The sequence below is a fragment of the Sardina pilchardus genome, chromosome 19 (assembly GCF_963854185.1).
Source record: "Sardina pilchardus chromosome 19, fSarPil1.1, whole genome shotgun sequence".
Lineage (NCBI taxonomy): Eukaryota > Metazoa > Chordata > Actinopteri > Clupeiformes > Clupeidae > Sardina > Sardina pilchardus.
Genome location: NC_085012.1, coordinates 5,908,046 through 5,923,921, shown reverse-complemented (window position 1 = coordinate 5,923,921; position 15,876 = coordinate 5,908,046). Strand labels below are relative to the sequence as shown.

The 15,876-nt window shown below is 45.0% G+C and overlaps 1 protein-coding gene across 1 annotated transcript in view; it reads right to left on the bottom strand.

Moving 5' to 3' along the window:
* Positions 1-15,876, bottom strand: part of LOC134065912 (protein disulfide-isomerase TMX3-like) — a 33,674-nt gene that overhangs the window by 7,164 nt on the left and 10,634 nt on the right. The window contains exons 7-13 of the mRNA XM_062521030.1: positions 15,686-15,785; positions 13,935-14,012; positions 13,693-13,759; positions 5,533-5,631; positions 5,109-5,166; positions 4,776-4,829; positions 2,408-2,464 (exon numbers count right to left, since the gene is read on the bottom strand). Of these exons, the coding sequence (XP_062377014.1) occupies positions 2,408-2,464; positions 4,776-4,829; positions 5,109-5,166; positions 5,533-5,631; positions 13,693-13,759; positions 13,935-14,012; positions 15,686-15,785 (513 nt within the window). The remainder of the gene's footprint in view (positions 1-2,407; positions 2,465-4,775; positions 4,830-5,108; positions 5,167-5,532; positions 5,632-13,692; positions 13,760-13,934; positions 14,013-15,685; positions 15,786-15,876) is intronic.

Genomic DNA, 15,876 nt, shown 5'->3' with positions numbered 1-15,876 from the left:
AAAGAAGCTTCAACATGCTAAAAGCATTGCTTCTGGCCAAAGAGATGGAGGGGGGGGAGGGGGGGGGGACAAAAAAAGAACAACTTTTTTCCTACTCGATGGGCATTTGCCTCTCCAGTGACAAAGTCGTGTCTGACTGTGAGCATGTGCATGCAACTCAGCAGGCACTCTGAATAATTCACCGGGGTGGTAATAGTTCAGCAGAAACATAGCGTGTCCCCATGAATAGACAAGAGATGGGGGGTTTTATGGAGATCGTGGTCCTCTGCACGCAGCGACGTCTTCCTATCAGAGATCAGAACGGGAGCACGGCAGCCCCGGTTTCCAGAGCGACTGCAGCGCTCGCTCCCTCACGACGTGTTGCGGGAGCCTCAATTGCGTGCCATATGTGCGGCGCGAGCCGAGCCACGATGATAATCTCATGTTCAAACAGACTCGGAGCGAGATGGAAAGCGCATATGATTTGGTTGGATTGAGCAGCTCTGCCACAGGCTGCTGCATACAGTCCATGCCAGTGCAGTGTAATCTGTCTGTGTGTCTGTCTGTGTGTGTGTGTGTGTGTGTGTGTGTCTGACTGTATAAATGTCTCATCCTGTCTGTACATGTGCGTGCGTGCTTGCGTTCGTGCGTGCGTGCAATTGTGTGTGTGTGTGTGTGTGTGTGTGTGTGTGTGTGTGTGTGGTGTGTGTGCGTGCATGTGTGCGTGCATGTGTGTGTGTCTGTGTGTCTGTCTGTGTGTGTATGTGTCTGAGTGTGTGTGTGTGTATGTATGCCTATAAATGGCATGTGTGTGTGTATATGTGCGTTGAGACCCAGTGTGGGTATGCGCGTGTCCAGGCTGGCAGAGAGGGGTGGCAGGCAGTGAATATAAAAGGCATCAGATTTGACTCAGACCAAGATCCCAGAGGAGCGGATTAGTGGCCATTGACAGGCCGAGGGATTTCATTCCTCAAAGGAGGGCAATTAATCCTGCAGCCGCCGAGCCTTTCACTCAGAGTGAGAGAGCACAGCTGCCACGGCAAACGCGCTGTGCTCTCGTACGCGCTGTAGTGTACACGGCCATAGAGTCAAATGTTCCATACCCATGGTGGTGTACGTATCGGCAAAATTATCCGATCCTCAGACAATGAGAAAAAAAAAACATTAGTCTTGTTTCTGAAAAATCTAGAATAATCTGTACATATTTTCATTTTTGTCTTTTTCGTCATATACTTCAACCACAAACAGCCACACACTACACAAACCCTTGCTATGAAGATACAGTGTGCTATACTGTACCACACGCTTGGTGCGCTCCATGTTTCAATTCGCTGCGAATGATCCTTCTCTGCTCCAGTGAATCAGATAAGAAAGCTTTAACTGGCTACACTGTCCTTCACTTCCACTCTAACACCCAACAGGCTAACGCACACCGCAGCTATAGCTCTCTGCTGCAGGCACAGGAGCTTGATTGTTTCGTGTTCCCTTTCAAAGTTCAAAGGAGTGCATGTTTGCATATTCAGCACTCATTTCAGATTTCTAATGCATTTATTTGCCTCGCTGGTTCAAATAAAGAGCTTTCGTAATTCTCACCCACACACACACGCGCACACTCACACACAAACATGAGATACGTATACAAGCTCTTTTTAAATGGCATCCCCCCCCCCAAAGGAGCCCAGCGGTATCAGGCTCAGAGTCTGGCTCCTCTCTGTGGTCTGAGGCTAATTAAAAGTGGGGGAGTCAGAAATAAGAGTCTCTGAGCTCCACACCCTGCCAACGCTGGGCTGCTCCACGCTGCCCGCCCCCGAGCCACACCACCCGCCGCCCCGTCCGCTCCGCTCCGCACCGCACCGCACCGCACCACATCTAACCTCCAGCCCCGTGGAGACCGCCTCAAAAGTGTGGGGCCTTTCATCACCGCCGAGACATTCATTACGCCGCCACCTACGAACACGCTCCGCAACCGCCAGACCCAGTGGCCTAGCATGGTTCCACTTTACGGAGCAAGACTTCCATCATTACCAGACACTCTTTCCCTCTTCTCTACATTCATTATACAGTCCACTTCCTGCCCAAGCCTACCAGCAGACGGAGTCCTGACCTTCCGCCCTTCACCTCATACCAAGCAGCTGGCTGCAGACCACACGGAGGGCCAACTCACTCCTCCACTAGCTCCTAACTATGACAATAAATATAACCTTAACGGGAAGTGGAGAAAAGCCATGTCTTTGGCTCACCACGTAGACTACGTAATTACCTGCTTACAGCCACAACAAACTTCATTCCAAGTTGTACTTTGAATCCGTGGGTCATAATTCTCATCTCAGACGAGCGAAGGCCTCCCTTGGTTAGAGCCTGTTTTTGATACGAGCGTCGGGAGAGCAGCGGCGGCAGACGCATGCAGAGGAGAGCGAGATGTACTCACCCCATGATGAGGCCATTGATGTAGTCGTTTCCTTCCATGTGGCCAAATTGGAAATCCCTGCAAAGAGAAAGAACTGCCGTCAAGTCACGTGCCTACCATGAAAAAAAAAAACACATTTAAAACTGATGCTGAAATCAATCACACAGAACCCTGAGCTTCTGTATTATCAACACAACCATGTTTAGTATACGGAGAGAAACGCTGGCCACACACTGCTCATGCGGATAAAAGAACTGAATAGCGTTGAACATCATTGTTCAATATCCAAGCACCACCTGAGAGGGAAGCGGAGCTCTCTGAGCCTATTGTGTGACACCCTACGTTCAGAAAGATCTCGATCGGTCCTCATCTCTCCTTGGGGTCGTTAATCCATACCATTGGGCAGAATTCAATCTGTATCTCGTTGTCTAGGAAAATGGTCCATTGTGGGAGAGTTTCTTGTGCACAAATGTCTATCTCTTTCTTCTATTTTTCCTCTTCTCCTCCTACAGTATATGTGGCCGCAAGGCTGATTACTGAAGCTTGGGTAGATCAACTGCCCTCATATGTGATCTTATCTAAAGACATCATGCTGACTCCCCTGGGTTTGCAACAGTATATTTGTGCACTCTCAATTGGAGAAAAGAGAGAGAAATACATAAAGACATTTGAAAATCACACTTATCAGGGAAGACTGCTCATGTGCAGAAAGCCTCCGTCTCCACAGATAATACCAAGAGACTGAGACCATTTCCATACGCACCCGTGTGCTATTCTATGAGTCTGTGTTTACCTCAGTATACATCATATTCCACATTGTGATTGCATTACATTGTTTTCAAACACCTTAGATAGCTGCAGACATTTGTACTTGGAATTTCATCATCTTTGATGAACAAATAAATAAACGTACTTTAGCATTAAGTTTGTGGGCCGCCCAGGGGTGATGAGAAAGCCTTTCCCAAGCTTGGAATGTCTGCACTGAGCCACAGCCTACAGTCTTAATATTAGCGCCAGTATTTGGAGTATGAGTGTGCATGCATGCATTATGTATGCATTAGACCTCCACATCTATCCACAACAACATTCATTTTCCACCCACTGGCCATATTGACACACACACACACACACACACACACACACAGACACACACAGAGACACACACACACAGACACACAGACACACAGACACACACACACACACTGCATTCAGTAACTCTGCATGCAGTAATAGCCTGGGCTATGCTGGGCTAAAATACACACTGCCTAACACCCCCCCCCCCCCATTACCAAGTCACACCCACTGCCTAATTCACTTGACATCTAATGGTTGGTTAGCAGGCTCAGGTCCCTGCACACACACACACACGTACAAACACACAAGTACACATTGAAGGGATTTTGTGTGACAGCTTAATGCAATTAAGTACAGCCTACGATGCTCCGTTCCGTCAAAAATCAAGAAGAGATGGCTAATCTCTGTCAGACATCTTCCATACAGAAAGGGGAGAAAAGAAACGAGGGGACTGGAGAGGGAATGAGAGATCCAATCAAGTGACGGGTGGTAAAACAGACAGCAGCCAGAGGCAGCATAATGCTTGAAGTGCAGGTCTCATCGACTACAATGGCTTGGGATGGAACCACCTGGAAAAAGAGCCACATCACTATGATTGGAGAGAATAAACCTTCCCCGCGTCTTGTAAGCATCAGAGGCTCGTGCCGTTACAGATTCCAGGACAAATCTCCACAAGGTATCTGGCCAAGTATAGAACAGTGTGGGGACAAAAGCTCAGCTTCCTTTGACAAATCACCAACACTGTGGAGGCTGCTGCCGAGACATGGCCCTTCAGTTCTGCTTACTTTTCAGACAGAGAGGAGAGACTTCTAAAGCGTGTACACACACACACACACGCTGGACTTGTTTTCTGCCTTTCGTGACAAGTGGCCAGTGGCCAGCAGGTCTTGCAGAATGAACAACAAATAGGCTGTTGGTTTTGGAGGAGTGCAGAGGGTGGTTGTGGACCTGCTGCACAGAAAGGGATTGGAAACCAGGACTATGAAATATTATTTTTTCAATTACCGCTCAAACCCATGCATACCAACATTTATGGCTCTTCAAATTTCAAAGGGGCCGTTTGATCAGCTTGGCGACACAAGCCATCAGGGCCAACAACAGTATGCCGCCATTATATTTTCAAAACACAATGGGTTCTAGTGAGTGAAGCTTGAGCCAACCCAGAGAACAGTTTTGAAAAGGCAAATATTATGTGACTCCTACCCTCCAAAACATTTCAGTGCGCTCACAAAGCTCCCCTTTGATGATGGCAGATGCAAATGAATCTGAGGCCAGGTGAGTTTCTACCTCCATGACTCGCTCCATAGTGGCTTACCTGTTGAAGTGATCCCGGTACTCTGTGGACACCCTCTGAATAAGGTTCTTCAGCCTGACAGAGACAGAGGTAGGATGGTGTATAGAAAGAAGAGTGGAAAGAGAGAGAGACAGAGAGAGAGAGAGAGAGAGAACAGCAAATGAAGGAGATGTCACAACCCAAACCAATGCCTTTGAAAGAGCAATATGCTTTAATCTGGCCCATATCCATTCCGAACACAGCCAGAGTGACAAAGGACGTGCTTGCATTGGAGTGCCAACTCCTGGTTTCCATGACAGCCAAGGTGTTTGTCATTTGTCACAGGGTGAGCGAGCACTTAAAGCTGCCTCTCACCTGCCACTGTCCTCTGCATGCTCCTTCTCATCAATGATGGCAATCGCCACCAATTTACCTGAAACAAGTCAGAAAAGTGGAAAACCATTCACCTTATACTTGATACAAAGGCTCAATATACAGTATATATAGGGAGAACACATTGTGTATTACCACAGTATTAATCTTAACACCAATTTGCATCAGACCCTGTAAAATAAAACATTAATTATGAGTCTGTTGCCATAGCCTGAAGCAGTCAAGTCTGGCTTCCATTGAAGCAACCAATGAAATGTGCAAGTAGGTCTTTATCCCCCAGTGGAGGCAGAACTGTTGGCCAACTCAAGGGCACTGTTATATAGACTAATAGATGGATGGTTACGTTTGCCTAAAACTATTTGGGAGTATGCCTTGAAGGATGGATGCTGCCCTGACAATACCACACCTGTCTCTCCCAGTTCATAGAGTGTAAAGCCATCAATCTGGAGGTAACCCTGGAAACGCTCTCTGTTCACCCACGAAGACAGGCTGCCATCTTCATATTCTGAGACAAGAAAACAGCAGACAAGGACAAAAAAAGAGGACAATCTTTATAATTCCTGTGATGCATACAAATAGTGAAACATATGAAAAGAATATGCATTTCCAACAAACGACAAAAAGCAAACTGAATCTTCTGACAGATGCCATAACTAACAACTGCATGTCTGAAATATTCAAAGAACACTGGCAATAATGTCTCATAGATCTACAGTACAATAAATAAAAACCAAGAAAACCCAGAATCAAATCAAAATATTCAAAATCAATAACAAAACAATCTTTGTTGTACAGTGGAGGCTTACACTCCCTGGTCTGAATTTTTACTGAGAGGAAGAAGGATGAATAGCCTCACACCAACATTTGGACCACCTACTGGGGGTACAGAGCAACTCCTCTAAGGGCCAACACTCACCAAGTGTTCCAACAAATGTTTGCCTTTGGGTAAGACGGTTGGAAAAGACAGCAGGCTAATGAATGAGTGTCTGTGTGAAGGGCAACCAGCACCAAAGATAGATTAGTCCAACAGAAACCTTTGTTAAAGGCAAAACTAAATATCCGTACAACATTTTAATGGGACTGCAAGACGGCCACACAACATGGTTGTTTAGGCACTGGAAATACTGCAGTCTAAAAAGTTCCATTTATCTTTCGGAACACCAAGAACAACTTATTTGTTTTAAGCAGGAAATAATAAGGGCCAACTTTGAATACAATGTTAACAAATGACTAGTTTTGCATGTCAGAACAATGATCATTCTAGGGTGAAGTGAAAAACGATTTCCCAGCAGATGTTGCAGTCAACTCAAAACACATCAACTTAATGTAATCCGTTTTCAGACTGCAGAGTAAAATAAAAAAAGAAATAAAAAAGCCAATGTAATAAATGCTAACTGGACTCTGAAGAGTAAACAGACAAGCAGTTGTGGCAGGCAATCAGATTCAGCAGATGCCAAACATAGTGAGTCAGTTCATTTGACATGCACCCATTGCAGACAGTGAATTATGTCTCTAGAGTATCATTTTACGGATGAACAGCAGACATAGACATAGTAAGATACATAAAGATATATTGCATATAGGTAAAAGCGTCAGAGTTTCTGAAAACCTATGTGACATTTTGTCAAACATCGTCAAATATTCACACCTGGCTCTGTGTGAGTGTCTAATCCCAGAGCAATGACACACATGTCGGACAATTGAGATAATCTATTTAGACAGGAGCAGACCTTAATAAGAAGATGCCTCCTTGCAGCCAGCCTAAAACATAAACAATGAGCACATCTGACAGGCAAGTATGTCTCAAAAGAGAGACAGTCGTGATTCTCCCCACTGAGGCTCGTTTTGGGAGAAATACAACTGAAAATCAAATGACAGAGGTGAAACGGTCCTTCTTAGGTTGGACTTAGAATAAGATATGACAAGGAATTCACTACAGTGTCATCTTCCCACAGAGAATTTCAAAGATGTGAAGTGTCCATACTTCTAAGCTTTCACGTCACAAATGAATCTCAGAAGACTTAACCAGCCAGAGCTATTCCCATCTGCAACATCCTGCCGAGGGTAGTAGATCAACCAGGTAGCTTATGATATTACAAGACATGCTTATTCAGATGCTTATTTAGTGGGGCAGATGCTGCAAATGCCATCATACATTTGGTTGAAATGGCATCAGTGGAAGAACAATAAATGGTAAATATTCTGTGAGTAGATGAACTTTAAGTTCCTTCCTCCTTTATCTCTCGCTGTCTACTGATTTTTAATATGTTTGCTCAACGCTCCACCCCTTCATTACGCAGCCCTAGATGTCAGACGAGAGGATAGTGTGGGAGGGACACGCACGCACGCACGCACGCACGCACACCCAGACCGAATCACTTTCACCTTGGAACAAATTAGTTCTACTGCTGCCGCTAGCCTCAACACACATCTACACTCTCGCAAGGGCACACTACCTACACACACACACACACACACACACACACACACACACACACACACACACACACACACACACACACACACACACACACACACACACACACACACACACACAGTGAGACAGGCAGAGCCAACTATTAGGCTGTCTTAGGCTGGGAGGACATGGCTCCTCTGATGGACAAAGCATAACGTTGACAAGGTCAATGGAGTCTTCAGTCTCTCAGTAATGGCAGTAGCCTGGGGTGCATTTCTAACACAAACATACATAACAGACAAGTGTCTCAACTCCTTGTGTCATTCTGATGCACTTGGGACTGATATGTACCATGTAAGCCCATATCCACATTCAGAGGATATTTGTCTGTAAATGACAGTATTAGTACCTATACTTGGAAGGTTGTAAAAACCAGCCAACCACTGATAGGGATATGCTAGCACAGATCTGGGGGCTTGACTATTCAGACACACAGGTGGCATAGATGCTCTGACACATATTATTGTACTAGCAAACACCACTGATCTATAAAGAATACCTGGATAGAGCATCTACGTCAAAATTCTGAAGCCTACATGGCGGCGGCCATTATGGGACCACTTGCTATCCACCTCTTTCCTTAACCCGGAAATATGTATCGTTGCGATGGTTACGATACTGTTTTCAACTTCCGTTCATTCTGTTAACATGTGCGTTCTCCATAGCAAACTAGGTTATGCCTCAACTTAGATTTCGTTCGAAATGTTGACAATTCTGCCCTCAGCATGTATATACTGCATCACATATAACCGATATAAAATAGAAAAGTTGACTTTTATATGCGTTATGATATGTTAAGCACCGTAAACCGTCACGTTAAAACAGATACAATGCAGCTTCGCCGGAAATAGAAAACCGTCTCGGTGTCATGGCGACCCCCATTGTTGGCTGCGGAATATCGTGGATAGGAATGCATAGAGCTCCCCAGTCCCGCCCACAGCCTTGTCCGGAAGTAAAAATCCAATACAATTTCTCCATTGACAATTGGAGAATAAGCCATAACATCGTAACCGTCCATGGTAGACTTAAAACCAGCTACGATGTGACTAAGCGATTATACCTGCTCATATAGATGTCAAAAGTTAATGGGGGCATCAACCTTGTTTTGAGAAAACAATGCTTTATTCACGATTTAACGAGAGAGTACTACACTACCCGACACCCTAACGTGTAAAACTGGTGAAAGCAGAGCCTTTGATTGGTAGAGATCGCCGTTGCCATGGCAATGCCAAACAAACTGTACTCAGCTTTTCCCGCGCCTATCGTCCAGCTTCGTCTCGCTGGAACTTCAAAACTTAAAATGGCTGCAGGGCTGATCAGGACCGATGTGTGGTCTTCCGAAAAATAACGGTTTTCTCATCTTGAAGGTTGAATTTACTCAATGGAAACGGTAGGAAGTATTCATCTTCTTTTCTCAGATTAATATGGAACCATGTTAAACTATCTTTAGGCTGCAAATGTTGGAAATGTGTGTACGTTTGCAAAGCATCCTGGGATTTGAGTTCTCTATCTCGGAATTTAAGATATGTACACAGTCTTGTACCTTTCGCTTTTTTTACATTTTCTGTTCATTTTTTCACTCGAAATTATAAGTTATATGCTTATGAGTCACATCGTAGCTGGTTAGCCTAAGGCATGGTCTAAAACTCTTTATATCCGAATTTTTCCAGAAGTCAATGGGAGAAATGAATGAGAATTATACTTCCGGACAAGCACCTCTCTCGGAGGAGGGGCGGGACTGGGGAGCTCTATAGGGAGGGAAAGTGAAAACCAGCGCCCCAAGTGGTTGCGTTCCTATCGAAGAGCAGCTCCAATGTTAAGTCCCATAGACCGACTTTTCAAAAAAATACTACGCAGCTATACCAGCGATCTTATCCACCAAAAATATTTTTCAGTCGGCATACTGTAATAATCTACTAACTGTGAAAATATCAGACTCTATTTCGCCTTATTTAAAAAAAACGTAATTGCTCGTTTCATTTCATAAATGGACTACAACTTCAAGTGACGTGACACCCTTCGACGACGTTACTCACCTAGCATGGTTTGTTTATTAGCCTGTTAGCTAGTTGGTTAGTTAGTAGACAATCACACTTACTGCCAGCTCTTGTGTGAGTAGGAGCACAACACAAGTTATCCCAACATAAAGGTAATTACCACGCGGTTTACATCGCTCTCTGTTATTACAAAAATATGATAAGCAAGTTAAGCAAATTGCCGTTTTGATCAGTTGGAGATGGAGCGCCCAAACTGGTGACGTCAAATGCTACTGTAGCTAGCTACTGTAGTTCGTTATCACCATGTTACAAACAAACTCAAAACAATTAAACTGATCCTAAAAAATAAAGTATGACCACTAGAAGCAATAGAGCTGACCTACATGGATAGCATATTGAAGGCATTTAACTAACTTCCGATCGTGGGCCGAGATATATTTTTTCTAAAAGAAAATCCCATCCTCTCCCGCTAGCCTCTAGGAACGCAACCACCAGGTGGCGATGAGATTACTTTCCCTCTCTATTGACAGAAGACAGTAAAAGAATGTTGCCGTTCTGCAACAATGGAATTGGAACACATCGCCGCCATTATGGGACCACTCGGGACAGTTCCATTGGCTTCATTGTTGATGGGTCAGCAACAATGAGATAGTCTATCCAGGTATTCTTTATAGATCAGTGGCAAACACCAAGTGGAAGCAGCGCACAAAAGGCACGTTTGAAAAGAGCCGTGTCCTTCCCCTCTTACAACAATCCAGGTAGCCAAGGCCGTGCATGTACTTTGTCCTCGCCATTGCTGTGAACATGAAAAACTCAGTTCCCCTATCCTCCTCCGAGATGGAGTGCTTAAGCGACTTACATAATGCAATAAAAAATATATATTTCAGGATTTCCCTAAAAGCTCCTGCATTAGTCAGCATGTAATAATATCTAATTCCAGCATAACACCGTAGTGCTTCAGATTCGCCCATTCCAAGTGGTAAAAAATGTATGGGCTACCATGCTTGCAGCTTATTCTGCTCAATGCTGCTGCAGGACTTTAAAGTTTGCTCTGTACCGAGAAACAGTCAAAGCTTGGTTGGGTTTGTGTCAAACAGGATTAGCCCAAACCTGGAAGCTTCTCTTCTAATACTCTAGGATACAATATTGGCATGTGAAAAACATAGGACTCGCTCAAGGATTCACGCTAAGCCCACTTTTTTCTGCATGTTGTGGACACAGTCTCAGGAGAGTGCACCAGTAAAAAAAGACCCTGTGAGCTTCTGGGTACTTATTTTGATACCCAAAATAAGGGAATCACATGCCCAAGTGTCATCTCATTTCAGGAGTTCATTTTATTGCCAATGGATCATGAACCCGGTCATTCTGTAAGGCTATCTGCAAATGCAGTAAAAGTGATATAAAACCAACACAGAAAGCAATTATGTTCTATGCAAACTCTTATCATACTTGAGGTCCTGCGCAAATCAACCTGTTCTCTTCTGTCAGGAAGTTAACCCAGTCCACGAGTGGCCATTGCTTCAACCGTGGGAAAAGAAAGCCGTCAAGCCGTCAGCTACCTCATTCAGGTAAAAATAATTCTATACAAAACAAAAGCATATGTTGTATTAACTTAGTATTGTTAACTGTCAAAATAATTCAAAAGATCTTTGACTAGACTACTGGTCTTGTGAGCATTAGTCTGTCTTCTGCACTGATAGGTCGTTTCACATATGATTTCCCTAGTAACAAAAACTGTCAAACAATGTTAAGCCTATGATATTCGCATGGAATGTTAGATATCAGTAGAAATGAAGGTAATTGTTCTGTGTATTGTCTTTACTGTAGTCTGCTCACGCTGCATATGAATACTGATATGTACATGGCAGATCTCCCAAGGGCTTGGTGGTGTGCTTTCCTGCCTGCGCTCTCTCTTCGCCATGACAACAATAGACGGACTGGAGGCTCTGCATATCTCGGTGGTGGAGAACAGAGTTCGAGGCGGGATGTGGGTGGTGAGGGTTCAGTGCGATGACCCCTTCCTGTTGGGTTTCCTGTGGCGAAAGGAACCTTTCTGGAACCGAGAGGTCAAGCAGACGGACATCATGGCCGGGGCCTGGCCGTCCAAAGTGCTCGAGTTCGTGCTCCGCGCCCATCACAGAGCCCCGGGCCTGGACAACTCCCACTACTGGGGGCCCTTTGTGACGGGACTGTGTCTGGACGCCGTCTTCTTCCGGTTCTCCCTACCGCCTGACGTGCTGGACAAAGGCTTGCTGAAGGCCATGCAGGAGAGCGGAGGAGAGCTGGTGCTCTACCGCTGACCTGAGGCATCGTAGCGAGTGGCACAGAAATACACCACAGTGGAGAAAGGCACAGAAATACACCACAGGCAACGTTACTTCCACGCTGGCCAGAATACTCATGGACTTGTAACTTGTATTTATTTATTTATTTTTATACTGCTTTCAATTACTGTGTATATTTTGCTTTCTCTTTTTTTTTCTTTTTCTTCTATGCAGAGCAATGGTCCCTTTTAAATTTCACTACATGTAAAATGTATGTGACAATTAAAACACTTTAACTTGAACTTGAACTTGAACTTGGACTGACCCCATGTGTGCTTGGGCTATGTATGCAGGTCTTGCTGTATAGGATTGGGGGTTTTCAGCAAAAATAACAACAACAAACGTGTATTGCTAAAGCATTCCTTAGAGATAGGACATCGGCCCAATGCAATAAAGAGTATGACTGACTTCATGCCAAAAAAGACTGTAATTGTACTAGGAACTGGCACACAACCTCTTTTAAGATAAAAGCAAGTATACAACTACATATCTGTTCTTCAATCTGTTCTGTCTCACAGCTTTGACATTACTGATTGCGTCTAGTTGCTCATCATCTGTGTTGCATTTCTTATAAGATATTTCTGTCAGTGGATGATCTGTTATTGGTGTATGCTAATTGTTTTTTATAGACTTTTTATTTACACAATCTAAGGTTATTAATTTATCTGATTAATGTAACATTATTTTACCTTAATACATAAACTGCAGTCCTAAGAGGGGGAAAAGCCAGTATCTGGACCAGTATCTTGTACAGAGACAGGTCATGGCAGGCACACAGGTTTGAGGTATGTGTGTGTAGAGACCATTTGAGGGGAGAATGACCAGAGAGAATAATTCCAGCACAGCTGAAGTGCTTTGGAGAGAGAGCCACACTGCCATTTCACCTTGGGCTATGCCGTTTCCCTGAGACACAGAAGGTTTTCCAGTGAAAAGAGAAGGTTACACAGCAGATAAATCTCAGCCGGTACTGGGCAAGTTCAGCACGGAGGACTGGCAGCATTCTATTTAGAGTTCCTATGCATCAATGCAATGCCACGCTCTCCCTCTCTCACACATTAGCATGTGTGTGAATGTGTGTGCGTACTGTATGTGTGTGTGGACATATAGAAATGTGTGTGTATTATGCCGTAAGCTATTTTTACACTTGGTCAAAATCCTGTAAGCTTCAGCTTTGGCACGCTGGTGCCTTTGAATTTCAAGAGGTTCATACATTGTCGAGACAAACTAATTTCAGCATATCACATTCTCAGTAGCCAAATATGCAGACGATCAATCCTTGCTCTTGTTCATCTCCATGAATTCTGAGTGGATTTCTCTACTACGGTGACAGTCTAAACCACAGGTCCAACAAAAAGCTGGACCGTGTGGCTCCATGGCAGAGTCTCGGATCATAACCATGAGCAATGAGCCAGAAGAGGAAGGACAAATCAAAGGGGACAAAACACACACAAACACCAGCGTGAACATGGGACACAGAGGACAAAGGGTTAGCACCAGCCTGTAATTTAGCTAAAGCCAGCTGACAGGGAGGCCTAACATGAAGGAAAACACACACACATAGCACTTAACCGGACCGCACTCACAAAGGCTTTCTAAGCTGTTTCAGGTCAGATATTCAATTACGAAATGCTGCATCACAAGACTCCGTAGATTTATGGTTGCATGTGTGTAGCGAAAAGAGGCCTATTTCGGAAGAAATATGAATGCTTATTTGAGTCACATGAGGACGCTATCTCAGTAAAAGCTCTCGTGAGAAGAAAATGACTTACGATCATATGTGAAGTAGCTGCCATCTTTGAAGACCACCACAGAGGGCAACTCAGGCAAAGTAACAGTCTGGTGACAAAACGAGAGTAAGAGAGCTTTTAGCACAGAACAGTAAAAGAGCACAGGCATGTTTATCTGGAGGGATGTCATAGCCCAAAAACGTGTTTACAGTGAAATAGGACAAATTCAAAAAGATGTTTGTGGATAATGACACTTGAGTGGAGTGCATGGCAACGCAACTCACCTCAGGTAAGACGTCCTCTAAGGCGGAGAAGAAGTACGTGTAGACGATCAGCTCGGACGCCACCTCGATGTACTTCTCCTGGAACCCAGGAAAGAGAGGTGAGGTGAGACCAGGGTCATGGCGTCTGCTTTCTGAAGGGCCAGTCACATTACAGGCGGCATGCGCTGCGCTCACCGCTGGAATGCTCTAGGTTGAGGTAACGTTCTAACGATTGTTGTTGTGGTTACCGCTGGGTTCCGCGCAAAAGACCATTGACTTACAGCGCGCCGCGGTCAAAGTTCAACATATTTCAACTTTGACCGCGGTAGCGCAAGAGCGGCAAAGCGGCAAAAATGGCGCTATACTGAGCGCAGCGGCAGACCCGTTCTTGCGCTCTCAACCCATTGAAAGTAATGGGTTTCATAGCGCATGCCGCGTCTGATGTGACTGGCCCTTGACGCAGTCCTGGCAGCGCTCGGCCAGGGCACGGGGCCCAAGTGAATCGCAATATAATGAGGCGTCCAAGAGCTACGGCTGATTTTTTTCCCCCCAGAAATGTTGCTTTGGCCATGACTGAGTTATAGGCGCCGTCTCCCACATCAGCATCATTTTATGGCCAATCTGTCACAGTTGTTGGGAAGCTCCGGTGACAGAGCCCTGCTAACGGGGACGTGCTCGCTCGCCTTCGTCCCGCGCTGCCACAGCATCCTACTGCAGGGCCACTTTATGGCCCAATCAATAAACGCAATTTTCACTGCGGGGCACATACAGAAACACAATGCCCAGGGTACACAGACGTTACGAGCGTCAGCCAACAGCCCCTATTCATTTTCAGACTGGTTTCTCTCTTTCATTGTCAGAGAAGAGCTAAACATGTCTGACTTGAAATAATCTGCGTGGCTGCAATCCAATCTTCCTCCTGAATTCTATATTAGATTTCAGAAGTCCATGATGGAGGGGGCTTGTTTGCCTTGATAAGGAGGACACACACACACAGGCGCACGCACACACACACACAGGCGCACGCACACACACACACACACACACACACACACACACACACACACACACACACACACACACACACACACACACACACACACACACACACACACACACACACACACACACACACACACACACACACACACACACACACACACACACACACACACACACACACACACACACACACAGTGCCAGAGCTGCCATTAGCTGCAAGGATCAGTCAGTTACTGACATGGCCATCATGCATGATTCATGACCACAGTGGGGGAGGCAACAGACAAGTGTGTCCACTCTGGGACATGAGAGCATGGGCATGGCATTAGAAAAAATCTATAGATGGAGCCCTGGTAGAAAAGCCATTCATCATTCTGAGGGAGGGGGGCGTGGAATACACAAAAAGGAATAGTTTTTACATATGTGTCTGATAATGACATGGGATGTATAATACACTGATCCCATAGGCTTTGAACAAAAGTGATAAGCACCACAATCTGTCACTACTGTTAAGAAAACACTGTCAACAGCCAACAGTCATTTAACACAATATATCAACTAGATTACACCATTTACAGTAGAAAACATCTACCGAGTGCTGGATTCCAGCTAAGAGGTCATTTATGCAGAGTCTCTTCAAATACCTCATAGATTTATTTTTGACATTTGCTTCCTAAATATAGCAACCACAACAAAATGTTGGAGTACGTCATAATGGGCTGTTTTTCTAATGACCTGCCAGCTGTTGCTTCCAACTATTACAGGCTTACTTTCAGTGGCGACTCCCCGCCGACGTAAACGAATAGCACGTCGTGCCTCTTCAAGACATGCTCAAACATCTGCTTGCTTGGCAGGGGGCGCACAGCTGGCCTAAAGTGGAGGGAGAGTAAGATAAAAACAGCAGGCAGAACAAAGACACACCGGTTGCACCAACAATGTCTAAGCTGTACAACATGATGGG